The 26216-nt window shown below is 42.7% G+C and overlaps 1 protein-coding gene across 1 annotated transcript in view; it reads left to right on the top strand.

The window, feature by feature from the left end:
• The window catches only part of KIAA0319L (KIAA0319 like), an 88134-nt gene extending 65737 nt beyond the window's left edge, over positions 1-22397 (top strand). Inside the window, exons 12-21 of the mRNA XM_074305097.1 lie at positions 2792-2924; positions 4699-4847; positions 8350-8501; positions 8850-8988; positions 11320-11479; positions 11981-12123; positions 13380-13502; positions 14155-14245; positions 14984-15075; positions 20698-22397. Of these exons, the coding sequence (XP_074161198.1) occupies positions 2792-2924; positions 4699-4847; positions 8350-8501; positions 8850-8988; positions 11320-11479; positions 11981-12123; positions 13380-13502; positions 14155-14245; positions 14984-15075; positions 20698-20885 (1370 nt within the window). The 3' untranslated portion in view covers positions 20886-22397. The remainder of the gene's footprint in view (positions 1-2791; positions 2925-4698; positions 4848-8349; positions 8502-8849; positions 8989-11319; positions 11480-11980; positions 12124-13379; positions 13503-14154; positions 14246-14983; positions 15076-20697) is intronic.
• The last annotated feature ends 3819 nt before the right edge of the window (positions 22398-26216 follow it).

Here is a 26216-nt window from a genome sequence, read left to right as displayed (position 1 = left end):
TTTTTCTCTTTCTTTGATCTCTTTTGGGGCTTAATAATATAGCTGAATCAAAGCATAGTGCTCCATTTCAGTCATTTTTTCCAATTGTGTCTGACTCTTCATGACCACATTTGGATTTTTCTTGCTAAAAATACTGGAATGGTTTCTTATTTCCTTCTCCAGCTCATTTTACAGATGAGGAAACTGAGACAAAAAGGATGAAGTGATTAGCCCAGGGTCACATAGCAAGTAAGTGTCTGAGGCCACATTTGAACTCAGGAAGATTACTCTTTCTGACTCTACACCTGGAGCTCTGTCCTATTAATTTTATAATTATAAAAATTTTTTTGACAGTATATATGCATGAGTAATTTTTTTTATAACATTATCCCTTGTATTCATTTTTCCAAATTTTCCCCTCCCCTAGATGACAGGTAATCCCATACATTTTACATGTGTTACAATATAACCTAGATACAATATATGTGTGTAGATACCATTTTCTTGTTGCACGTTAAGTATTAGATTCCGAAGGTATAAGTAACCTGGGTAGATAGACAGTAGTGCTAACAATTTACATTCGCTTCCCAGTGTTCCTTCTCTGAGTGTAGCTGTTTCTGTCCATCATTGATCAACTGGAAGTGAGTTGGCTCTTCCCTATGTTGAAGAGATCCACTTCCATCAGAATATATCTTCATACAGTATTGTTGTTGAAGTGTATAGTAATTTTAAGCAAACTTTGTAAGTAAAAATTGCCTTTTTTTCCCCAATCCTAAATATTCGGATTTTCTTACTATTTTTTCTATGATATTTTTCTCTTCAGAGAAATGGTTAGCAGCTCTTTGTAGTGCCCATATCACACTGTAAACATCAGTAGCAACTCCTTAAATTACCAGTTTCCTCTGGAAGCCTGTGTTCTGAAAATAAAACTTTTGCAATGATATTTTCAGTTTTTGTCATTGGTTTTCATATTTTCATTTGCAGCTACATTTTTTTATACTTTTAGGGAGCTAATGCAGTTTTAGTATAGGCTTAAATGAGCCTTGTCAAGGTACTTGACTTCTCCAGAGCAGCAGCCAATAATAATATAATATCACCAATTGTCATTTAAGTATGTTCTTTAAGAGCTATTAATTTTGTAGGTTTCTTTGGAATGATATCCATTATTAAAAGCTCAATAACAGATAGCAATGAATGCATGGAACTATATCTAGCACTCAGTAGTTGGAGGAATCATCTTAAGTCCAGTTGGTCTATTTGGTCAGTATGAGGTATGCTAAGTGAATTTTGTGTTAGCATACAGGAATGACCATTGTTGTCACAAGAGGAAACTATGTCAAAATTATTGCTAATAATAATTGTGGAAATATGTGTAGAAGAATTGCACATGTTTAACATACATTGGATTACTTGCTGTCTAAGGAAAGGAGTGGGGGGAAGGGAGGGAAAAATTTTGAATTCAAGGTTTTGCAAGGGTGAATGTTGAAAATTATGTAGGCATATGTTTTGAAAATAAAAAGCTTTAGTAAAAAAATTATTGATGTCATTCATGTACAGCTGTAGAAAACTGAGCCTTCCCTCTAGATTTATGATTTTAGAAAAGCCATTTTTTCTACAGTACAGCACATCTGCCTCCTGGCCCCTAGACCTTCATAACTTCACTCCTAAAATACTACAGTAGACACTTAGGTGACTTACCTTTCTTTGAGTTTCTCCTAGTCCAATGTATTGTGCTTAATATTACTAGATTGATCCTTTTTGAATATGTTATTTTACTATAGGTCAGGATCTTCATGCTGAAAGTTTATTTAGAAATCCTCTGCTATATAGTTCCCTGATTTTATAAATCCCAGAGAGATAAAATAATTTGGTCAGTATTGTGCAGGGTGGTTAATGAGTCAATTGAAGCTAGAAACCAGGTCCCCTAACTCCCATGTTCTGTCACTTCTCAACTCAAAATCTTTGAACACCTCCTTATTGTTTCAAAAATAAATTCCTGCTCAGCTTTTTAAGGCATTTCAGTGTCTGTCCTGATCCCATCTTTTCTGGATTGAGCCTAACTTGGGCCAGTCTCTTGGAAGTTAAGTTAAATATTGGAATAAAGTAAGCTATTTGTAGGTCATTCAACAGTTAACAAAAGGAAATTTTCTTAGCCATAACAGAAAGGAAACTCAGTAAGAGTGGGCATCAAGGACATCTTGAATTAATGAACAATCCACTAGCCAAACATCTGAGAGCCACTCCTTCCAGCCTTTAGTCTTCTGAGCCTCCCAAGTCCTGAGGAAAAACTACTGTTAACTCGCATGGAGGAAGCAGCTAGGATATCACTCCTGTCATAACTTCCATCTTCTTATTTTCCGTTTCTTCTTATTCTACATCCTTTGCTCAGTTTGGTCTCATTGTCCCTTAAACATGTCAAGTTCATTCCTTCCTCTTTGCCTTCACTCTTGTGAAGTATCTAACCTTAAACCTGAAATATCCTTCAAGGCAAATCCTAACCTTCCTCCTGCTATTCCATAAAGTCTGCCCTGAGTTCTCAGGGACCTTTCTTTCTGATTTCTTAGCTGTGGGCACTCAATTGTGTACAGTCCTATTCTTTGTTATTGTGTGTCCTGATCTAGACCATAAGATCTTTGAGGGTGGGAACTATGTTTTCTCTATCCTCCCAGCACTTAATGCTTAATAAACACTTGACAGACACTATAAAATTAGAGAATCAAGAGGCGAGGAAAGAGTCAACAAAGTGTGAGTCCCAGTTACATCCCATGAGATCTAAGCTGGCCTGCTGTTGACATTATAGCCTCTCTTCCAGAAAACAACAAGCCACCCCAGGCAGATGCTGGCCCTGATAAAGAACTGACCCTTCCTGTTGACAGCACAACTCTGGACGGTAGCAAAAGCCTGGATGACCAGAAGATCATCTCATACCTCTGGGAAAAAACACAGTAGGTATTGGCCCCTACTCCTTTAGCAGAGAACCTTGGGTCTCTTCAGAGTTTCACTTGCTGATAAGTGACTTTGAAAGATGATGTAATCCTAGGCTCCAGTTTTAAGAAATTGGTGCTCTGGCTTCTGCAGGGAAAGAAAAAAACACTTCTTGCCAGCCTTTGTTCCCTAAGTGGTACTGACTGGTCCTGGGCATCATGGCAGATACGGTCCCATCTGCTGTAGAGTGGAACTGAATTACTCTTGAGAGGCAATTGGAAAGGAGTAATGGAACTGAAAAGTCCTGTTTCCTAGAGTCACCAGAGGGAGGCTGGGGAGGGGGGGCGCAGGAGCAGGAGCAGCAGTTTGACACCTGCTATTAAGGAGAATTGATGCAACATCTGCAAAATGAAAGCCTTGTTCTCAGTTATTGTTGTTTTCAAGACACCATTTACCACTTATGTTAGCCAGAGGCAAAGGGCACTGATCAAAAAAAGGCTAATTAAACTGGAATTGTTTAATCAAAACCATTTTTGGCCTTTACCATTCCTTTTAACTTTTAAACCACAACAAATAGAACAAAGATTATGTGCAGGATGTGTGTGTGTGTGTGTGTGTGTGTGTGTGTGTGTGTGTGTGTGTGTGTTTTAAAAACCCCACCAAAAGCAAAGAAATTTCTGGAAAGAGACAGCTGTACCTTTTAACTCTTGATAGTTTTTTAAGAGTCATAGCAAGAGTCATAAGATTTTTTTGGAAGAGGGTGGGAAAAACAGCTTAAATTTTAAATTAGGAATTTCTTCTTTTCCTTCATCATTAAATCTTTCCCTCTTTCTCTCCCTCCCCTTTTTTCTCCTCTTCCCTTCTCCCTTTTTTACCTTTTCCCTTTCTCCTCCCTTTGCTTCCCGTCCCTCCTCTTCCATTCTCTTCTTTCCTTCGTGTTTGGCCTCTTTGTTTGACCTACTGTTCCTTCATTGTATTTTAAACTTGTTGAAGATATTTTAGAAATCATTGTTTTTGGCCTTTATTGATATTCTCCAAGGAGGTGATAGTATCAGAGAAAAGAATCTGACTTGGAAGGGAGCCATCTTGGTCAGAATTACACCCTTTAAAAATGTCACAGTAGGTGATGCTCTACCCATCTTTATCTCCTTATACCTTAACTCCTTAGTGAAGATCTTATTATCAGCACCACAAGATAGCCACCAAACATTGGCTAAAGAAAGTTCTGGGTTGCGATGTGATATTGCCCTGGTTCCCTTCCTTTCTCTCCTCTTCCCCTCTCCACCATAGTATATATACCTTCCTCCCTTACCATGGGCTAATTTCTGGGACACAGGAAAAGTGAAATAGATGCTTTATGGGGAACAAGAAATAACAAAAAGTAACCCAGGAACTGAATAAGGAATCCATCATGGAATGTGGCCTTGTGCTTAGGATAGGAGTGAGGAACCAAATTTGCAAAGAATGACAGCAAAGAATGATTGAGGGGAACTCATATTGACTTGACCTTGGACTTTTAAGTTCTTGAATATTAAGAGGAAGTTTAGAAGTGTTTCAGCTCTGGTGCCCAATAATTTTGTATTTGGAAGCCAAATGTAATTTTATTGAAATGGAATATTTTAAATGTTTCTTTTGGGGATTTGAAAACAAGTTCCCTTTTTGACTGAGGAATAAATTTGTAGAAGTCAACCCTTACCTGTAATGGTTATGGGTCTGAAAAGCCTTCTAAATCATTTCCCTAAGTATCAGAAGCCAGGTAGAGACCAGTCCTTTTTGCTTTATTGCTTTCACTAGGGGCCCTGATGGTGTGCGACTCGAGAATGCCAACAATTCCATAGCAACTGTAACTGGCCTCCAGGTGGGAACCTATATATTCACCCTGACTGTCAAAGATGAAAGGAACCTGCAGAGTCAAAGCTCCGTCAGTGTCATTGTCAAAGAAGGTATCTTATCTTGGGTAGGACTGAGTGAAGTGTGACTGACCCACTTTGTAATTTTATTGCATTCACTTGGGGAGAAATCTGTCTATTTATTGGACTGGATTTTATTTGCATTTCACAGTGGTCAGAAGCAACAGAGGAACTGTTAATTACTATCTAAATTGCCGTGTGTGTGTGTGTGTGTGTGTGTGTGTGTGTGTGTGTGTGTGTGTCTGTCTATCTGTCTTTCTGGGGGGGAGGGGAGAGGGAGAAGCAAGCAGAGAGGGGGAAGGGAAGAAAGAGTCAAGAAACAGAAAGAGAGAGAAATGGTGGTGGGGGCAAAGAAGGGAGAGAGAGGGAGAGAATAAAATAGAGGCAAAGAATATTTTTCTTTTTTCTGAACACATATATGGAGTTGAGTGGGGGTGGGGGCAGAATTCACTGCAGTGCAGTCTTTGCTTCGGCGCCTTGCAAACTTGGGGGTGATCTGACTCTTATTGACTACAGTGACATCTGCTGTCAGACTTCAGAGTGGTTGCTTCAAACTAGGGGCCTACAGCTGGTGGGGCTTTTTTTAGTGGCTAGCAAGAGTTATGTCAAGAGAAGAACACAGTATTTACAATTTTTTCATCCATCTCTAATCTCCTAATCAGAAAAAGGCATCAGACTTGTATGTAATGATAGTCAGATGTGGTCACTTGAACACTCAGAAAAACTGAAGCAGTCAAAGGGACAAAGGATAAAAATATCTCCCTCCATCTTTTTCTTTCCCTTTTTCTCCTTCTTTACCCTTTAATTCTTTTGTCTCCTTTTTCTTCTCCTTCCTTTTCTTCCTTTTTTCTCTTCCTTTTTCACTCTTCCCTCCCTTCTTTTTCTTTCATCCCCCTCCTTCCTTTTTCTCTGTTCCTCTCCCTCTTTTTTCTCTTTCCTATCCTTTCCCTCTTCATCCCCTCTTTTTTATATTTCCCTCCCTCCTTCTTCAATCCTTCCTTCTATCTCTCCTTCCAGTTGCTCCCCATATAGGTTATCTTCCTACTTCTCAAACAAGTTGACAGGCTTTCTTAGGTTTATATTTCTCTCTGGCTCACTCTTTCCCTCTCTCCTCTCTTTTCTTTCCCTCCCCCTCACTACTTACTTTTACTCACTCTCCTCTTATTTAAAAAAACAAAAAAAAAAACAACTTTATTCATATCTTTGTTTTTTTTTTTTTAATATCACTTATATTTTCTTACTTATCCCTTTCTCCTTCACCTGCCAGAAAGACCTTTATCACAAAGAATAAAAAAGAGGGGGAAATTTTCAGTAAAACTAACCAACATATTATCCAAGTCTAATTTCATATATGTTAGTTATTTTCCACATTTTCAAAGAAAGTCTTCCCTTCCTTCCCCCAACTTTTTTTGCTCTTCAAATATAAATAATGCAGGACTGGCTGGATTTGGAGTCAGAGAATCTGTGTTTTAATCCCACCTCTGCCCTTTGCTATTTTGGAACTTTAAGCAGGTCCCTTTCTGAGACTCAGTTTCTTCTTCTGTAAAATAAGGAGGACTTCTAAAGTCCTTCCAACTCTTAAATCTATATTTTTAATCTATTTTTTTTATATCACATTATATAGTAATTCTCCCTTCTTTGAATCATTTAACTAGTCTGAGCTTTGCCAAACAAGTCTTTGTAATACTAATTTTTCTATGGAGAAACTACAATAGTGTATTACAGATATCATAAAATGAAATCCAGATTCTCTTATTTTCTGAGATTTAGGCTTCTATTTGCATATGCAAAAAAAAAAAAAAAACAGAAAAGATGATTGTATATGTAACTGTGAACTTTTATTATTATTTTTCAAAACATTAAAACTTTCCTGCTTGTCCCCTTCTGAACTTCCTTCTGCTTTCATTTGTCTAAACTTTTAATGTTATGTTGCATTTCTTTTCTTTTTTTGCATCTTTATCTGTACCAACCTATCTTCCTCCTTCTTAAGCCTTTCCTTGTAATGTATATAATCAAACAAATATAGCAAAATAAATCTATACACTAGCCATGCCTAAAAACATGTCTTATTTAACACTGTAATTTGGTCTGTCATTTCTCTACCAAGATCTGGCAAGATGACTTATCATCAGTTATCTCAAGTCATGATTGGTTTCCAACTTGACCAGAGTTCTGCAGTCTTTTGAATTTATTGATTCTTTTTTATATTATTGTGATCCTATACAAATTGTTCTCCTGATTTTGCCTACTTCAAAAAACAAAAGTGAAACAAATCCTGCCCTCAGAGAGCTTACATCTTAATAGGAGTTCAGTGTACAATCTACAAAAAATTATTATTATTATTTTTGTGGAGGCAATTGAGGTTAAGTGACTTGTCCAGAGTCACACAGCTAGGAAGTGTGTTAAGTGGATAAGACCAGATTTATTTCAGGGTTGGTGCTCTTGCTGCCCCCACAAGAAATATAATTTTAGAGGGTCAGGCCCTAGTTGCTGGGGTGAGGGGGAAGGAGGGCTAGGGATGGGCAAAGCCTGTTGGAGAAGGTGGTACTTCAGCTGAGTCTTGGAGGACATCATGTATTCTGAGAGGCACTGTTGAAGAGGGGAAGCATTGAAGACATATACTTAAATGGAAGATGGGATGTTGTATGTGAAGAACTCTCACAGACTGTAGAGATCCTAGCAGAGAGGGATATGTGATATCAGGAAGTAGCTGGGAAGGCCTTTAAATGCCGTACATTTAGCATTTAATTTGATTCCATTTCATTTTAACATGCAATTATAGAGATAATAGGGAGCCACTGTATTTTTTTTTATTATTATTATTTTTTTAAGTAGAAGAATGATATGATCAAATCTGTACTTTAGGAAAGTCACTGTGCTAGCTATGTGGAGGATGAGTTAAAGTATGGGAGAGACTCAAAGCAAATAAATCAGATTATTGAAATGACAGATAACAAGGGCCTAAAGTAGAGTGATAGTTCTGTGAGTGGGGAGAAGGGAACATATTCAAGAGCTATTGTAAAGGTACAAATTATTAAGGCTTAGTAACTCATTGTATATGTTGAATGAATGAGTGAGGTATTTTCCTCTGTTTCTGTCCCCCTTGGGGTGTATGCCTTGTTGTATGACTGAGTCAGAAGATAGACACAATTTAGTGACTTCTTTTGTGATAGTTCCAGATTATTCCCGAATGATTTCCTTTTACTTTCATCATATACTATTAAAGCAGAAAAATAGGGTCTCTCTTAAAAGAATGCAAAGGTAACAAAGATCATTATCAACAATGATTTTTATCCATGATTTAAAGTGATCCCAGAACTCATCTCTATATAAGATAGGAAGATCACATCCTGTTGGAAGTGCAGACCTCAAATAACTAGTACATAGAGTTGGTTGTTGGAATAGTTGAGTCTTCATAAAAATTGCCCCAAATGTTGATGTTTTGCTCTCCCTATAAATATCTTGGAAATCATGGGAAACCAATCTTTCTTTTCTGGCATTTTAGATTTTCCTAAATGCTTTTCTCTTTGTATAGAAATGAACAAACCACCTGTGGCCAAAATAGTTGGGAATGTGGTAATAACTCTGCCCGCCAATACAGCTGAGCTAGATGGATCCAAGTCCTCTGATGATAAGGGCATAGTCACTTACCTCTGGACTAGGGATGAAGGAAGCCCAGCAGCAGGGGTAAGTATTCTGGTAATTGCAGCCTTTGATGTAAGGTAATAAAGGAGCAAGTCCAAAATTTAAGCTCAGTCAACAAGCATTTATTAAGTCCCTATTATGTGCCATGTACTTTGCCAAATGTTCCCTCTTACTAAATTTAAAGTGTAATTATATGGTCACAATTTTTCATAATTTCTTTATTTTTCCTGATAATCCATTGAGAATTCAAATCAGAAATTGATCTGAATTGAAGTAGAGGGGGGTATAATACAATACATAGAAGTCAGATAGTATAGGAATCCTAAAAAGGAAATGGTATTATTAGTTTTTTCCTCCCAAAAATGTCACCTATATATATTTAATCCATAGGAAATATTGAATCATTCTGACCATCACCCCATTCTATTCCTCTCCAACCTGGTGGAAGGAACTTACACATTTCACTTGAGAGTGACTGATGCAAAGGGTGAGAGTGACACAGATCGGGCCACTGTGGATGTGAAGCCTGGTGAGTACTTTTAGGGCCAGCACCTGAAAGAGCAATAAATCTCTACCTTGGGGATGGTTCTTTTTGGCCTAGTGATAGTCAGGCCTGGATGTGGGATGTTTTTGAATACAGGGATATGGGTAGCTTGAGTCATGTTGTTTCATCAGAGTCCAGATGCAGAAAACAATTTATTTTTATAAGTTGAGCCTGAGGCTTTATGTGACAGCTCACTGAAGGTAAAATAACTGGCATCCTTTAAGTTAGCAGATTTGCAGAAATGAGATGTCCTTCTTAAATAGAGCTTTGTGTCTTTTGTTTTGCTTCAAGGCTAATTTGTACTGTAGCTCTGGGGAAAGGGGAAGAATTTATCAAGCCTTTTACATTCCAGAGCATCTGGTAAGGAAGGAATGGTGACAGCCCACTCTGGAGTATTCTGGCTAACAATAGAAAACTCAGGTATAGAAAGACTCCTCAGGATGAGATGGAACTCAAGAAGTCATCTCATCCTCTTCTAGGCAGGGTACTTAGCTTCTTCCAAACACTGGAAAAACTCACTATTTAGATGTAAACTACAACTAATCTACTAATTATGCAAATTGTACATCAGGCCATGCAAACTATGCATCCAAATATATAAATGAGGTAGGTACTCTTGGCAATGCAAGTTTTTACTTTTAAATGTAAAAACCCACAGTCTTTAATCATTTATTCAAAAGTAAGCGGATAAAGAGCATAAAGACAATATAACTGTCCTCATTAAAGATGCTCCCACCCTTTTGGCTTACCAGAGTTTCTTTGGAGTCCTCAGGCCTCCTTCTTCTACCAGTGTGTTTGGGACAAGAAGACCTACCCAAATTGACTACTCAGAGATCACTCATAGAAAGCAGAATTATTTATTAGAATCTCGAGAAGTGGCCCCCATCCTGGTCTGCAAGTCAATTTCACAGCAGGATAGGGCCAGAGCCTTGAAAATGCTTACAGCTTTTATACATTTCAGACAAAGAACCTTCAAAATCCCGCCCTCTATATGTTGTGATTGGTCACGTAAGTCTACTGTTCCCCTAGTTGGTCAGTGGAATGTAACAGACAAGGTGATATACAGCTTCTTCAGCCACAGTTAACAATGGGATGTAGTCCAGGCCTTATCTGAAATCACATGACTGGGGAGAAGCTGAAACTGAGGCCTACAGGCTTGATTTACTTTAAGACCTGTAAGTTCTTCACCCTTTTCCCACACAAGTGCTACTCATAGCTCCTTCCTTCTCATGTGCTTTGGACTTGGAAAGGACCTAAAAGGTCACCCAGGTGATTTTGCAATTGAAGAAACTGAGACCTTGATAAGGGAAATGATCCTCAAGGGCACACAGATAGATAGGAAGGACCAGAGTCAGATTCCTTAATTCTGATTCAATGGGCGTTTTTTCCTTATTATAACAGGTCCAGACATAGTACTCCAAGGCCAAACAGATTTCATCTTAAATGGCATTTGTTCATGTCTTAAATTAATTTTCGAATCAATTAATTTAATTAATCATTTAATCCTCGGGACATCCACCTAATAAACTGGAAGCCTTCCTTTAGATTTTTTGATTAAATGTTATATGTAATAATGCAATAAACAAATGTCATCCATTAGTCTGGCTACCCTTTTATTAAAGACTGGAACAAAAATGTAGCTAAATTAATTCATTATTTAGTAAGTACATCATTAAGAAAGGAGTTTATTAACTTTCCACATTACCTATTTCATTAATACACATTTGTTAGGAAATACTTTGGCCTTAAAATCTGCTTCCCTTTAACTTTTGTCTGTTGGCACTAGTTTTTCCCATTTGGACCAAATTGAAGAAGTCTGCTCTCTCTTCCCCCTGTAGCTCTTCAAATTGATAAAGGCCATCACTCCATATGTTGAGGAGTGAGCCTAAGCTGCCTACTTCCTGCAACAGACAAGACATCAGACTACAAAGAAAACCATGCATGATGGCTTAAAGTTAGCCACGCTCGTTCACCTCTTCAGATAGGCAGGCTCTGGCCATGGTCTTGAAGCATTAGGTAGAGAGGCCTTGAAGGCCAGCTGCAAACTAAGGAACCTTTCTGTCACCTCCTTTCTTGTGGGCCAAAGTAAACGAGTAAAGGCCTTGTAAGGGCCGCTAGGGGGCGCAGTGGATAGCGCACCAGCCCTGAAGTCAGGAAGACCCGAGTTAAAATGTGGCTTCAAACACTTAACACTTCCTAGCTGTGGGACCCTGGGCAAGTCACTTAACCCCAGTTGCCTCCATAGAAAACCAGAAAAGGCATTGTGTCTCTCAGGAAGTGTGCTATTGTGCTCTGCCTGCTCTCTGTCCTTTACAGACCCCAGGAAGAATAACCTGGTGGAGATGATCCTGGACGTCAATGTCAGCCAGCTGACCGAGAGGCAGAAGGGGATGTTCATTCGGCAGATTGGTGTCCTCCTAGGGGTGCTGGATTCCGACATCACCGTGCAGAAGATCCAGCCCTACACCGAGCAGAGGTGGGGGGAGGGAGGGGGAGACAGGAGACAGTCAAGGGGCCAGGCTTCCACTGTGCAAGAGTGGGGTAGGGGAGGCTAATTTTCTTCATTTATCTCACAACAGAGGGAGAAAGTCCCCAAGTCGTCTTGGGTAAAAATCTTTCTCTTAGCTATGAAATGTCTCTCTGTGTTTCTAGTCTCACCAAACACAAAAGAATTCATTGAATCTAACCTAACCTAACAGGGCAGTTAGGTCTTACAGTGGTTAGAGTGCTAGATTTGGAGTCAGGAAGACCTGTGTTCCAATCCTGCATCAGACACTTCCTAGCTGTGTGATTGTAAGCAAGTCACTGGCCCTCTATGGACCTCAGTTTCCTCATTTGTAAAAAGAAGGGACCCCTGTAGTCCCTTCTGACTCTAAAACTGTGGTCTTCAGGTGGCAAGATCTTACTTAACCTACGTTGACCTTTAGTGTTAATGTCAGATTCCATTGACTTTTTCTTGGGTTACACTTTCTTGCAGCACAAAGATGGTGTTTTTTGTGCAGAACGAGCCTCCACACCAGATCTTTAAAGGCCATGATGTTGCAGCGATGCTCAAGAGTGAGCTGAGGAAGCAGCAGACAGACTTCCTGATCTTTCGAGCCCTGGAAATCAATACAGTCAGTGAGTAGTTCTAGACCATGAGAACAGAAATCCCTGACTCCACAACGCAGGGATCTGTCAGGAAAAGTTTTGTCATTCTTTCCTTATTTTAGAGGATGGAACCCAAAGGGTCATTCTCATTGGCTTCCATTCTTGATGTTGATAAAATTGGTATTCACATTGATGTCCAGGGAGGTGTCATGCTATGATAGAGAACCATCCTGGGGTCAGAAGAATCTGAGTTCAAGTGCCCCTCTGTGCTTAACTTCTAAGAAGTCTCTCCCAATTCCCTTATTAGTGCCTTTCCTCTGGAATGACCTCCAAGTTATGTCTTGTTTGTATCTGGTCTGCATGTTGCCTCCCCCATTAGACTGTAAACTCCCAGAAAAAGAGACAGTCTATTCCCTTCCTTTGTATCCCCAGCTTTTCTCGAAGCACCTGGCACTTAGTAGGTGCTCCACAAATATTCATAACTTGACTTAACCTTTATATGTTCCAGGCAACCCCTTTAGACCCTTTAACCGTAGAAAAGGTACCAGTCTGCTTTGATAGAGAGAATCTCCTCACTGGTAATTACCAATATCAATGAAATCATAGGTCCACGTTAGGAATAATAATAAAATTATTCCCTTTATGAAATTGCTCATCAGTCTGAATTTCTTTACTTTGTGAGTCAAATTATGTTCCCTCACTGCCTTCACATAGCCTATAATACAAGCATTGAATGTGCTCAAATACCCTTGGGATGACAAGAGTTTTGCCATATGATTATATTGATTAAGTCCTCACTAGTTACATGGGAAGCATCTTGCTGTGGATTTCTACAGGTGAATAATATCCTATCAAGGGATTTGAACACTTTAAAGGCTATTTAAAGATCAGTCATTATTGTGCTCGTCGTGGGCCTTGATCTAGTTATGTGTATTAGAGCAGGCAGCCAGGCCAGCCTGGAGAAGGGCAGTGGTCCTCAAACTTTTAAAATAGGGGGTCAGTTCACTGTCCCTCAGACTGTGGGAGGGCCGGACTAGAGTAAAAACAAAAGCTCACACTCTGTGTCTGCCCATTTGCCATAATCCAGCGGGCCTCATAAACATCCTCAGCAGCCGCATCTGGCCCAGGCTGTAGTTTGAGAACCCCTGATATGGGGGAGCTGCTGCAGATCAAGAAGCATTGAACATTTTGAGCATTCTGCATTTTGCAGAGAACTCTTGAGAATCAGAAGTCTCCCTTCTTGCTAACTTGGCTTTTTTAATGACTTCCTTTCCTTCCCTCATCAGCATGTCAGCTGAACTGCTCTGATCATGGCCGCTGTGACTCTTTCACCAAGCGCTGCATCTGTGACCCTTTTTGGATGGAGAACTTCATTAAAGTGCAACTGAAAGATGGAGAGAGCAACTGTGGTATGTAGCCCTTAGAGCTCAGCTGGCTCAATTTAGCATTGATCCTTTTTCCTAAGTGAGCTGGCATATTGGGCTGGCAAAGGAGATTAGCCATGGGTATTTTCTCTGCCTGAAGGACTTCTCTCCTTTTGTATATACTTGTTCCTTAAGATCTAAGCAAGCTCAAAGAATAAGAATAAAATGAATTGTGTTTAAGATGAGCCAAATAAGTCCAACTGATCAAGGGGTCTTTCTGAAATTCATCAATGTGATTTATCTTCTATGTTTCCCCTATCACAGAAGTAGATACATTCAAATGTATTTCTCTTCATCAGCCGGCCATATTTCTCCAGTGTCCTTATGTGTTTTGGAGGCCACAATAATACTAGTCAGGGAACTTTTAGGACTTCCCTTTACTGTGCCTATAGGGTCCTTTGACCTTGTGCACAAAGGGCTGAGCTCTGATCTTCCCTGGAGAGTCCTGAGACTGACCAGGAATTGGATGGATCTCTTCCTTTCCATTGGGTCCTGATCATTCCAGACTCATGTTCCCTTCTGGTCCTTACTTGTATCTACAAGCCTCCACCTGCTCATTGGCTCCAGAAGCACAGCAGCAACCGCCCTGGCCCCATCTCTACCTTCCCAACCCTTACTTTTTAGTTTTCCTCTACAGAATGGAGCGTCCTCTATGTCATCATTGCCTCGTTTGTCATTATTGTTGCATTGGGGATCCTGTCCTGGACTGTGGTCTGCTGCTGTAAGAGGTAAGACAGGGAAGGACCCAGAATGCTGCTGACTGCTCCCCACAACTTAAGACTGTCACTTAGCTTTCGTCTTCCTTTGTGCATTCTTATTGTCACAGCCGTGATATCAGTGACTTTGGCATTCCGGAGATGTAGCCATTGCCCTGTCCCCTATTCCACAATATGAGAGGATTAGGGCAACAGAATTTGCCATGAGTGGCTGATATTTAAAGAGAAAACATGACTTCCTGACTCTTTCCTTGACCTGTCAGCCTGCAAGGTCCGGTATATGGCTCTTCAAACACTGTGCTACCTGTCCAGGCCTGGAGCCTCCATTAGCCCCAACCCGAGTTGTTGTCATCCCTTCCTCCCCTTCTTGCACTCTGTGGTGAAGCCAACCTAACATTCTAGCTGTCCCTCACACAGTGTTCCATTTCCCATCTCTGTCCTTTTACCGTCCCCTGTGGCCAGAACATGCTTCTACCTTATTTCCACCTCTCGGGAGGGGAGGGGGGCGCTTTTTCCTTCTAGTCTGTGCTAGTGACACCTTTCCCTGCTCTCCTCTTGCTCCTAATGTTTTTCCCACTTCATCTTTAATCGATTTTGTATATGCTTACTCATGTGTTTGTTGTCTCCCCTGAAACAACACGAGCATCTTAAGTCAGGGCCTTTTTCTGTTTGATCTCTGTACTACCAGCACTCCATTTCCAGAGAGATTTCATTACAGTAAACAATAAGTGTTTGTTGACTGTTTTCCAGGAGAAAAGGGAAACCCAAGAGGAAAAGCAAGTACAAGATCTTGGATGCCACCGATCAGGAAAGTCTGGAGCTAAAACCAAATCCCAGAGCAGGTAATCCTTCTCAGAAGCCTAGTCATTCGAAGCTAGGAAAAAGAAAATTTTTATCCTATCTGATGGAAATAAAAGTATCTGGAATCTGGGCTAAGTCAGCAGAATACTATTCCACCTGATCTGAATTTTTTGAAGTGCATCTGATGTTCTGGAGGGAGGACAGACTTCCTTATGAGAACTCCAGGAGGACTTCTAGTTGGCTTTCTCTGTTACATAGTGCTGAAGTGAGCCAGCTCATACGGCGAAGAAGAGCCAAGATTTCACCAAATCTAGAGGAATGACATCAGAGGCAGATGACTGGTCAGCTTTGAAAGATTGTGGAGAGTTAAAGAGTTTTGCTGCAAGATAGGAAATGAACTAATGATATCCCAGTTTTCCTATTTTTTGAGTAGAGGATGGAGGGGGTGAAGTCTTAAAATTTTAGATTGGTAAGCTTGACCTTGAACTTGGTTATGGCGAAATTCTAGAATGTTGAATGGTTGCTTTGGGAGTATTTGAATGGGGAGCAGTGACCACTAAAAAGTAGCATGGCATTGTCAAAAAGTATTTTGTCAGACTATTCTTAGGGAAATTAAGCTGGTAAGTATCATGAGAAGTGTTATTTAAATGAGTTTTCCTGGATTTCAGCAGAGCAGTGGATAATTTCTTATTACTATTGCTTGTAAACAAGGTAGAGAGAGATTGGGTTTTGGATTTAGAACTGGTGGAATGCTTTTTTTCAGGATGCCCGAAGCATGGGTTTTGGTGGGTCAGTATCATATTGGCAGGAGGTCTCTAGTGGAAAGCCTCAAGGATCTACTCTTTGGTCTTGTGTAGCTCAACGTTTTTATTCGTGATTTGGGTGCTTGCTTGGAACGCAGGCAGACAGCATAAATGTAGAAGAGAGAGCAGATCAGATAACAAGCAAGATCCAAAAGGCTCCCACTAGAGGGATGCACCAGGGAGGGAGGGCTGGATTGGAGTCAGAGCCCTGTCACCTCTGGAAACTTAGGCACAAGACCTCTGGGCTCTACTTGAACCTTCTGTAAAGTGAGACGAAGTTGGGTTAGAATGGGGTCCCTTTCAGCTCTAAATCTACGATCCAATGAAATATTAAATACTTAACTGAAAGGAAAGATAAGGACAGCGGCTGTGGCCACACAACTACTCCTATGAACAAAATCTAGAAATTTTGGAGGATTGTAAGCTCAGTGTCTATCACAAGTGGGATGTGACTGATAGAAAAGTTCATGTAGTCTTAAGCTATTTTAAGAGAAGTAGCATAGTATCCAGAAATAGGGAAGTGATGAGTCCATTATAATTTGCCCTACTCAATTTACATCTAGAGAAATGTGCTTTCTTTTGGGCAGCACATTTTAGAAAGGAATAAATTAGAATGTGTCTGGAGAAGGGCAGCCAGGATGGCTCTGCCACAGCTGGTCCCAGGCCTAAGGCACAATCAGAAAGGTCTCTAAGGCTTGAGGCTGTGAGGAAAACCAGGGAGGGAGACTAAAGCAAGGGACCTGCCCTACCCACAGGAGACCTCCCCTTCCTGTTCTGGGACCCATCCTGGGCACTCCTCCCTGGGCACTGTGGCCCAGGCCCAGGAGTACTGCTGGTGAGAGGGCACATAGATGGAGCCTTATCCTGGCAGCCCCCCGTGCCCTGGCTTTCTGGCCACGTCTCCCGCCGCCTGTCTTTGCCTGGCTGTCCCCCGTGTCCGGAGGACCCTCTCTCTGTACCCTGACCTCCCAGCTTCCTTCAAGCCTCAGCTCCTGTTCCACCTTCCCAACCCCTGACCCCAACCCACACCTGGTCCTTCCCTTTCTGTCACACTGGAGGTGGCTCATATGCTCCCTCTCTTTCCCGTATTAGAACAGGAGCTCTTCAAGGACAAGGAGCCTTGTTTGGGTGTTTTCTTTTCTTTCTTCATGACAGGGAGCCATCGGTCCAAGGTTGGCACATGGTGAGCACTTAACCAGTGCTTGTGCCTGGCTGACCTGACCTCTCATCAGCCTCCTCCAGCCTCCCTCTTTCTGCACCCGCATTTGCAGTGCGGCAGCTGCAGACACGGCATGGCTCCTGCCCTCACAAGCCCTCAGTTTACAGAGAAAGAAACAAAGATCCCAGGAGGAGTGTGTCTGACCAGGGTCAAATGGGGGCACGGTCTCTAGCCCGTTTCCCTTCCCACTCGACCCTGCTGCCTCTGTTTCGGTTAAAGGCGGTAATTTAGCACTGCCTGCATTTGACTCTGTGTTTGACTTGTGTTTGACTCTGTTGAAAGGGATAAACTTCCTGTCCTTAGGGAGCAGCTCATTTACTTGGGGAAGGAAGACACAAACTTATCAAAAATACTTTAATAGTCCAGGGCGGTCCATGCTCCGGCCAAAAGAGAACTCCAGACCAGTGTTTGCTCCATGAGAAGAGGGGGTTCGTACCCTGTGGTGGGCAGTGGTCATAAAAGCTTCAGAGCAAAACTGGGACTTGCACAGGACCTTGAAGCATAGAAGGAAGAAGAGAATGCAGCCCTTCAAGCAAAGAAACGTCATAAACCAGAACACAGAGAGAAAGAATCGGGCCTTGTGGAGAAAGAGGGAAGGAGGGTTAGAGGGATGGCTCAGGCAGTGGAAGGATCGCCCAAGGCAGGCTGAGAAAGACTGAATTTTCTCCAAATGGGAGTCCTCGGAAGTTTCTGAGCAGGGGAGTAGCAATTGGAAAGAAGAGTGATTGGAAGCAACATAGTACATTAAGTATTGATGCAGAAAGCATCATTATCATAAGGAGGAGTTGTAGGAATAGGAAAAAAGGAAGAAATATGGGGGCGAGAGAGATGGGGCTTGGAACCTAGATGACTGGACTTTAACAGAGAGAAGTCATTGTGGAGTAAGTCACAATTACACATTTGGTTTTCTTCCTACTGAGTTTTCCCACAGCAGGATGTACTGATGGGAGAGTCAGCCCGGTGCAGGGGAGAGACCTCTGCCTTTGACGCTAGAGGACCAGGGCCCAAAACCCCATGTTGCTGCTCCTCAACTTTTCCAGTTACAGCCTGCAGCCACATGCAGGTTCTGGGCCCATGTGACAGCAGCTCAGGACAGAGCTCAATGCTGGAGATGCCCTTTCCAGCTCAGCTTGTTTTGAAAACACCCACTGTGTGTAAGGCACCGCAGCAGAAATGGGGGTGCAAAGAAAAAAGCTACACAGTCTGTTTCATGCCGTTTACATTCTCTTGGCGAACCAAGCAGTAATTTCAGGAGAAAGAGAGGAGCAACTATTTGTGGAATCGGGGAAGGTCAGAACCTGAGCTGAGCATTGAATGAAGGAAGTTCAGGCAGAGATGAAATAGCAATACATGTGAGACCTGAAATTCGACTTGTAAAAATATCCAGAAGGGGGAGATGGAATGTTGAATTAGGATAAGGAAGTAGTCCTGTTAGTTAGAACATGGAGTATTTATAAGGAAGTAATATGAAAAAAGACTGGAGAAAGGAGGTTGGAACCACATACAGAGCCTTGAATGCCTTGCTGAGGAGTTAATATTTTTCATGGAAGCAGTAGGGAGCCAGTGGGGGTTTTTTGTGCAAGTAAATGATATAGCTAGACAGTGCCTTAGGAAAACTATTTTGGCAGTTGGGTGTAAAATAACTCTCAAAGGGAGAGATGACAAGCAGAAAGGACAGTTAGGAAGCAAATTACAGAAGTTCAGGTAATTGGAAAGGGTCCAAACTAAATTGGTGACTGTATGGGGAGAAGACTGACTCCAAGATGTCAAATGTGAGTAATCAAGAGAAGTCAGAGAAAGAGAAGAAAAAAAGGGCACCAGCCCTAAAGTCAGGAGGACCTGAGTTCAAATATGACCTCAGACACTTAATACTTCCTGGCTGTGTGACCCTGGGCAATTCACTTAACCCAATTGCCTCGGCAAAAAAAAAAAGGTATAGAGAGTGTTAAAGTATAGAATAGAAGAGATGAGGGAGTTCCCATTAAATGGACTCTCACTTCTCATTTACAGAATAGGTAAGGTCTTCCATCTTCTAAGAAGAAAAATCAGTATAGAAATAGCATAAAGGTAATTAATTAGGAAAAAAAAAAGACTGCCATTACTACATTGAACACCTCATTGAGATTGTATAAATTTGTAGTCAACCTCTTTGGCACATTTGTGCAATTTCCTCCAATGGCATTAGGCTGAAAAGAAGTAGGCAGAGAGGAGAGAATTAATGAAGATGACTAGGTTTGTCATTGCCAGGGAGTGGATGGGGAAAAGAAAAGCCAGCAAAACATTGAAAGGTGGGTGACATACAGATCCCTGGGGTCACTCTGAAGCCAGAACAGGGAGAGAGAGACTAGGGGGAATGGAGGGGCCAGAGGTCTTAGTAAGGACAGAAGCAGAAGGCAAGAAGTGATTGTGATCAGAGAAGGCAGCTTCACAGTTCAAGATCATGAAATTGGAACAGGAGTGGCTGAGATTTCTAAGGCCCTGGAGTGAACTTCAGGTAATCCACTTATTTCCTCCAATGGGAGGAAATGATTGAAGGAAACAAACACAGGCTTGTTGGAGAAGTAAGGAGAAAGAAGTCCTCATGGCATAGAACCTTGGAAAGGAGAAGATTTTAAATAGGGATTAAACAGTGCCATTGTTTCATCCACACTGGAGAGCATTAAGAAGTGAGGAAGGCCCAGTTGGGATGTTTCAGGAAAATAATGGAAACAGAACCCAGAGTACATGTCATTTAAGAGTGAAAGATGAGAAATTGAAGCACAGTTTGTGAAAGGGAAAAAAGAGATGACTAGTCCAGGGAACAGGGACTGGCTCGAAGCTATGTTTCCTTTTTCTTTCTTTTTTTTTTTTTTTTTTTTTAAGATAGAGGGGGCACTTGAGTATTTTGTTGGTGGGGGTAATAGTAAAATAAACAGAAAATGTATGCAATATGGCACGATAAGGGAACCCAGCCCTGAAGAAGGCAAGAAGACATAGGATTAGGCATAGTTGGTGATAATTTCTTAATGAGACAGGAAGGGTCATCTCCTTTGAAATAAGCTGGGGGAATAAAATGAAAAACAAATAGTTAAGATATGAAGAAAGGAAGAACTCAGTCCTGAGTAAAGTAGGAAAAACAAAGCCTCTGGAGGTTGGGGGGCTGATCAGTTAGAGTGGAGAAGCTTTGGAACAGTTGCTGTGCATTTGGTTGGACGTTGAACAAAAGATGAATAAGATTGCTACCAAATGAGGCTAGGGGCTGAGGAGAAGGAAGAAGCCATCTGTACCAGGTGTCTACCAGCCATGCATTAAGGCAGCACTGTTCCTTGCCACCTTCCCCAAGTGGGCAGGGTGACTCCAAATTCAAATAAAGTTCCCTGAAATTAGAAGCATCTCCTGCCTGCTGACTTGGGAACGTTCCCCCTGAGAAGCTGGGGCTGTAGACCCCAGGGCTTCTTTGATCACTCTGTTCTTGCAGTGGCTGGACCAGACCCGTGCCTTGTTTAGCCCCAGTGTTTCCCTTCAGTGTGTTTGGGAGGACTTCCTAGTCATGATAGTGCTGTAGGTTCTCTCAATGGTAGGCAGAGTATTGGGACAAGTATTGCCCCAAATTTCCCTCTGTTTCTCCCAGCTTTCTTGCTTCTTACACTTAACTCCCGCAGGCAACAAGCAGAAGGTACCCATCCTGAACAGTAGCCTGATGCACTCTGAGTCTGAACTGGACAGTGATGAAGCCATCTTCACCTGGCCAGACCGAGAGAAGGGCCGGTTACTTCGTGGCCAGAATGGCTCTCTGCGCAATGGACAGGCTCCACTCAAGCCCAAGACCCCCAGAGAGGAGATCTTGTAGCCACCCCGGGCCCCTGAGAGGGACAGGAAGCAGGGGAGGCAGGGGGAAGGCAGGAAATGTCTCTGCTTTAGGGAGGAGAGGATGAGAGGAGAAATCGCTTCAGAGACTGTGTGTGAGTGTGTGAGCGAGAGAACGCACATGCTTGTTCCTTCTTTCTCCTGCATTCCCTCCTTCCCCTCCTCCCTCCCCCAATTCTGAACAGAACTGGTTGTACTTGAATCTGGACATCTCTAAGGAACTCCTGAGGAAACTGTGAATGAAGAGGCTCCCTCTTTGCCAGGACTTAGCACCCAACCCACAGGGCCTCTCAGAACCGCTCAGCTCAGGGCCCCTTCTGGGGTGAGGCCTGGGGGGCAGGAAGGATGCTATAGCACTTCCCGAGATGATGTTTCAGAGGAGCTCCCAACCTGCCCTGTCTCCCGGCCTTCCCCCCAACACCACCCTTCTCCTGCCCGGGATCTTTCCTAGAGCCTGGGCGGGCAGGCCGCCAGGAAAAGTAGCACAGCAGCGCCCTTCCTCTGCCCCTGCCCCTCCACAGGGAACTGCGGCTTCCTGATGCCCTGGGACAGCTTGGAAAATGACTCTTTTGGTGTTTAAATTATTTGTCTTTTCACTGAAATGAAAAGAAGTGAGCCTCCTCCTCAGGCACTGATGAAGCAAGGCTGTGGGCGGAGGGAGCTCTGGTCTTGGATGGGCTGGGGAGCCCACGGGGGTGGGGGGGGGAAAGAGGCTCACGCCCCTGGCTTTCCCTCTGCCCCTGGCAGCCCATTGTGTCAGATGGGAGCACTCACTGTCCACCAGCACCCGTTATAGGAGCACAGAGAGCTTTGTGTCCCCCGCTTCCACCCACTTCATTCGGTCTTTGTACGCCAGGAAAGAGGAGGAGGAGGCCGCCCAAAGTGAGCTCACGCATTTCAGGGCAACGGCCTCCCTGGCGCTCCTTTAGTTCTGTACCTGGGCTGCTCTCAGAGCAAGTGTCCGGTGGGCGCTCACGTGGTGGTGGATTCCCCTGAGCCCCGGGCATCTGTCCCCATGTGCTCCTCTGGTTCTAGCTTAGGGCCAGCTCACTCAGGCCCCCGAAGCCAGGGCTCCCTCCCTGTCCTGCAGTCCTGGCATCAGAATGAATAAGCCCCCAAACTTGGCAGAAATGTAGCAGTGCTGGGGGTCTGCGGGTGCACGCGCCTGTGTGCACATCACGCCCGTGAGGAGGAAGACTTCCTTCAGCACTCTTCTCACTGTGGATCACTGTGTTTATTCTCCATTAAAATCGCTCCTCATCTGTTGGACCTGTTTGCACACTTCAGGGCCCAATTCTTTGCCTGGAAAACTCTCCTCGGACAAGGAGCCTGTTGTGCGACCCTGCCTTGCTGATGACAGCTTTGCCCTCTTTCTGGGTGCTGGAGGTTTTGGGGAAAACTTTTTTTTTTAAGATAAAAGAATTTATACTACTGCACTACAAACTTGTGAAATGATTAAACATGCTATTTAATTTTTCTTGTAGCCCACTGAATGTAGTCATGCCTCTTTGCTAACTTTATTGGATTTTCAGCAAAACCAGCTGCTTTGCTTTTGTCTTTCTCAGGTTCAGCCAAGGAGTCAAGACTAGGTTTGCTTACTGTCAGGTGGGGGCGGGGCCTGGAGTCAGGAGGCCTTGCGTGTAAATGCGGTCTCAGACACTGCTAGCCATGGTCCCTGGGCAAATCACTTAATCCTGTTTGCTTCCATTTCCTCATCTGTTAAAAAAAATAAATAGAAAAGGAAATGGCAAACCACTGCTGATCTTAGCCAAGAAAACCCCAAATAGGGTCACAGACAGACCCACACGACTGAAAAACAACCACAGTTGTCAGATGCCTATGGTTTCCTGAGAACCCCCAGCCCACCTCCCCTGCCTGTCGTTTCAGTCTGAGGGCAATGGGGATGCTTTCTTCCATCTTCTCCACACCTTTGTGCCTTGACATGAATCCAGGGCTGCTTTGAACTGCCGGAATAAAGACGAGAGCAAAGTCTCTGGATGCTCTTCACATAGCTCCCAGCCTTCTTTATTTCTCTTAGAAGGAACAAGAGCTTTTAGTCTAAATAAAGGAAGGTGCAGGAGGATGTTACACCTCTCCACAGCCATCTCAAGGACTATTGGGTGAAGAAGAAATTTTGATTTTCCTGGTTGACTCCAAAAGGCAGAACTTAAAAGCAATGAGTAGAAGTTGCAAAGACAAATTTTGGCTCAATATCATGAACATTTTAACGGGAGGTGGCCCAAAGCTGGGTGGTCTTCAAGGAGATGCCACGTGGCCACTGTTCCAGTGGGGGGGGGAGGGACTTGCCCAGAGGGGGAACAAGAGGACCACGAAAGTCTCTTCCAGCTCTTGAGATCCTGTGACTTTTGTGTTTGTGGGTGGGAGCGAGAGGAACCGGACAGAGCTGTTGCCAAAGCACCTGGGGGTGAACTGAGCTCGGCCTGTGGACATCTCATTTGATCCCGAGAACAAGCCTGAGCCGCTTTGCTCGGGAGGGAATTACCTGCACTTCTGCAGGGTTACTCAGCCATTTGCAATTAGGATAAATGCATATCCTCCATCTGCAAACAGGGTATTCAGATCACTTGTCCAAACAACCACAGTGTGAATCTGGTAAATAAGAGAGGAATAAGATGGTGAGATCAGAATGAAAAGATGACAGCTAAATGGATGATCGGGGAGTTCTGAAGGGCTGGGCTTTTAACTAGGCCTCGGCAGGTGGATTTTAAGCAGGGAAGGGGAGGATGGCAAGGTGTGTTTATGGTATTCCTTGCTCCCCATTGCCACTTCCAGGTTTTTCCCCTAACTCCATCATCTCCCTCCCTTTGAGGTTCATGCTATTCAAATCTACCACCCAATCACAGTCCTTGTAGCTGTTGTATGGATTCCCCCCTCCCCCCAGGTCACCTCCCTTCTGTCTTCAATGATAGAATTTTTCTTTCCTCCCCAATTCCTGCCCTCATAACAGGAGACTTCGACATAAATATTGATTCTCCCTCAAATACACCATTCAGTTCCTCAACCTACTCTTCCATGAGCTATTGCCCTACCCAACCTCCTCCCACAAAGAGATGGTCAGAGCCTTTATCTTGCCATCACCCACAAATGCACCAGCTCCATGTTGAAGAACTAAAATTGCCTTATCTGGCCATCTGTTGGCTTTTCACCTCTGCCTTCGCCTTTCATAACTATCTGCTGTGTCCCCTGCAATCCCCCAGGATTTTGTCTTCTCCAGGCCACATAGATCATTTGGCGATCTCATCAGCTCCCATGGATTTAATTATCGGTCCCTTGCTAATGATTCTCATCCAGCCCCATTCTCTGCTGACCTCCAGTATCAATCACACTTCTGCCCCTCAGAACATCCGGTAGACACCTTTAACTCACTTTGTCCAACAGAATCCACTGTCTTCCCCCCATTTTCCTTTTACTGCAGGAGCCAACCCCAGCCTCCCGGCCCCTCAGACTCACTACCTAGACATCATCCTGGACTCTCTACTCCCTCTCAGCCCCATATTCCAGCTATTGCCCAGATCTACCAGGTTCATCTTCGCGACATCCCTCTAATACACCCCTTTCTGTCCTTGTTAGTCACCACTCCGGTGCAGGCCCTCATTGATGTCTGTGCAAAAGCTTTTTCGTTTCATGTAATCAAAAGTTATCTTTTGTAATTGCTCCTATCTCTTTTTTGGTTAAAAATATATTTCCTTCCCAAAGCTATGAGAGGGTATGATTTTTTTTTTCTTCTAATACATAATAGTACAGTAGTACAATATATGCATAATAGTACAATTAAAACTAAAATAGTGCAAAAGGTCATTTGTTTATTTACAATATATTGTGGAACGTGGTATAAGGTGTTGGTCAAAACCTAATTTTGGCCGTATTGCTCTCCAGGTTTTCCAGCTTTTAGTTCTTTTTAGTTCTTTCCTAAATAATATGTGATTTTCACTTTGTCAAACATTGGGTTAGTCACATTATTTCTGATTCAGTCTGTTCTTTCGTGGCACGATACAGACTTAGATATGTTATCCATCACTTTTGCCCATAGTCTGCCTTTCCAGTCACAAAATACGGTAGTATAAAGGGGATGTAATTTGTTTTAAAGCCATGAACACAAGCTAAAGGAAAATAAGGGAACAGAGCAATTCCAGATGTTCAGTCCTCAGGGCTGGTTTCAGTTCCACCTTTTTCCTTTCCCACAATCTCATCCACCAGTCAAATCAGTAACATTTATTAAATGACTATTACCAGGGCAGCTGATAGAGCCCTGCGCCTGGAGTTAGGAAGTTTCATCTATCTTCCTGAGTTCATAAGACTTCCAACCCTACCGGTGTGGCTCGGGGCAACTCATTCACCCTCTTTGCCTCAATTTTCTAACCTGTAAAGTGAGCTGGAGAAGGAAATGTCAGATCACTCCAGTATCTGCCAAGAATTCCCCAAATGGGGTCATGAGGAGCCAGACATGAGTGAAAACAACCGAACCTGCCATTGTTCCAGGCATCATACTGAGTTGAAAATAAGGCAAAAGTCTGCCCCCAAGGAGCTCACAGTCAAATAGAGCAACACAACATGCAAAAAACTATGCAGACATGCAGAACAAGGGAGAGACAGAGAGGTGGAAGATAACAAAAAAGACAGAGAGATGGAAGATAGAAGAAGGGACAGAAATATAGAGACATGGAAGATAACAGAAGTGATAGAGAGATAGAAGACAACTGAAGGGATAGATAGAGAGATGGAAGATAACATCAGGGATAGACAGAAGGTAACAAGAGATAGAAAGATAGAATATAACAGAAAGATAGAGAGATGGAAGATAACAGCAGGGACAGAGAGATAGAGAGATGGAAGATAACAGAAGGGACAGAGAGATAGAGAGATGGAAGATAACATCAGGGATAGACAGAAGGTAACAAGAGATAGAAAGATAGAATATAACAGAAAGATAGAGAGATGGAAGATAACAGCAGGGACAGAGAGATAGAGAGATGGAAGATAACATCAGGGATAGACAGAAGGTAACAAGAGATAGAAAGATAGAATATAACAGAGAGATAGAGAGATGGAAGATAACAGCAGGGACAGAGAGATAGAGATGGAAGATAACAGAAGGGACAGAGAGATAGAGAGATGGAAGATAACAGAAGGGACAGAGAGATAGAGAGATGGAAGATAACAGCAGGGATATACAGATAGAGAGATGGAAGATAACAGAAGGGACAGAGATATAGAGAGATGGAAGATAACAGCAGGGATATACAGATAGAGAGATGGAAGATAACAGAAGGGACAGAGAGATAGAGAGATGGAA

This window comes from Sminthopsis crassicaudata, chromosome 3 (genome assembly GCF_048593235.1).
Source record: "Sminthopsis crassicaudata isolate SCR6 chromosome 3, ASM4859323v1, whole genome shotgun sequence".
In the NCBI taxonomy this organism is placed as follows: Eukaryota; Metazoa; Chordata; class Mammalia; order Dasyuromorphia; family Dasyuridae; genus Sminthopsis; species Sminthopsis crassicaudata.
The sequence above is the reverse complement of the archived record's forward strand: the minus strand, read 5'-3'. Positions and strand labels throughout refer to the sequence as shown.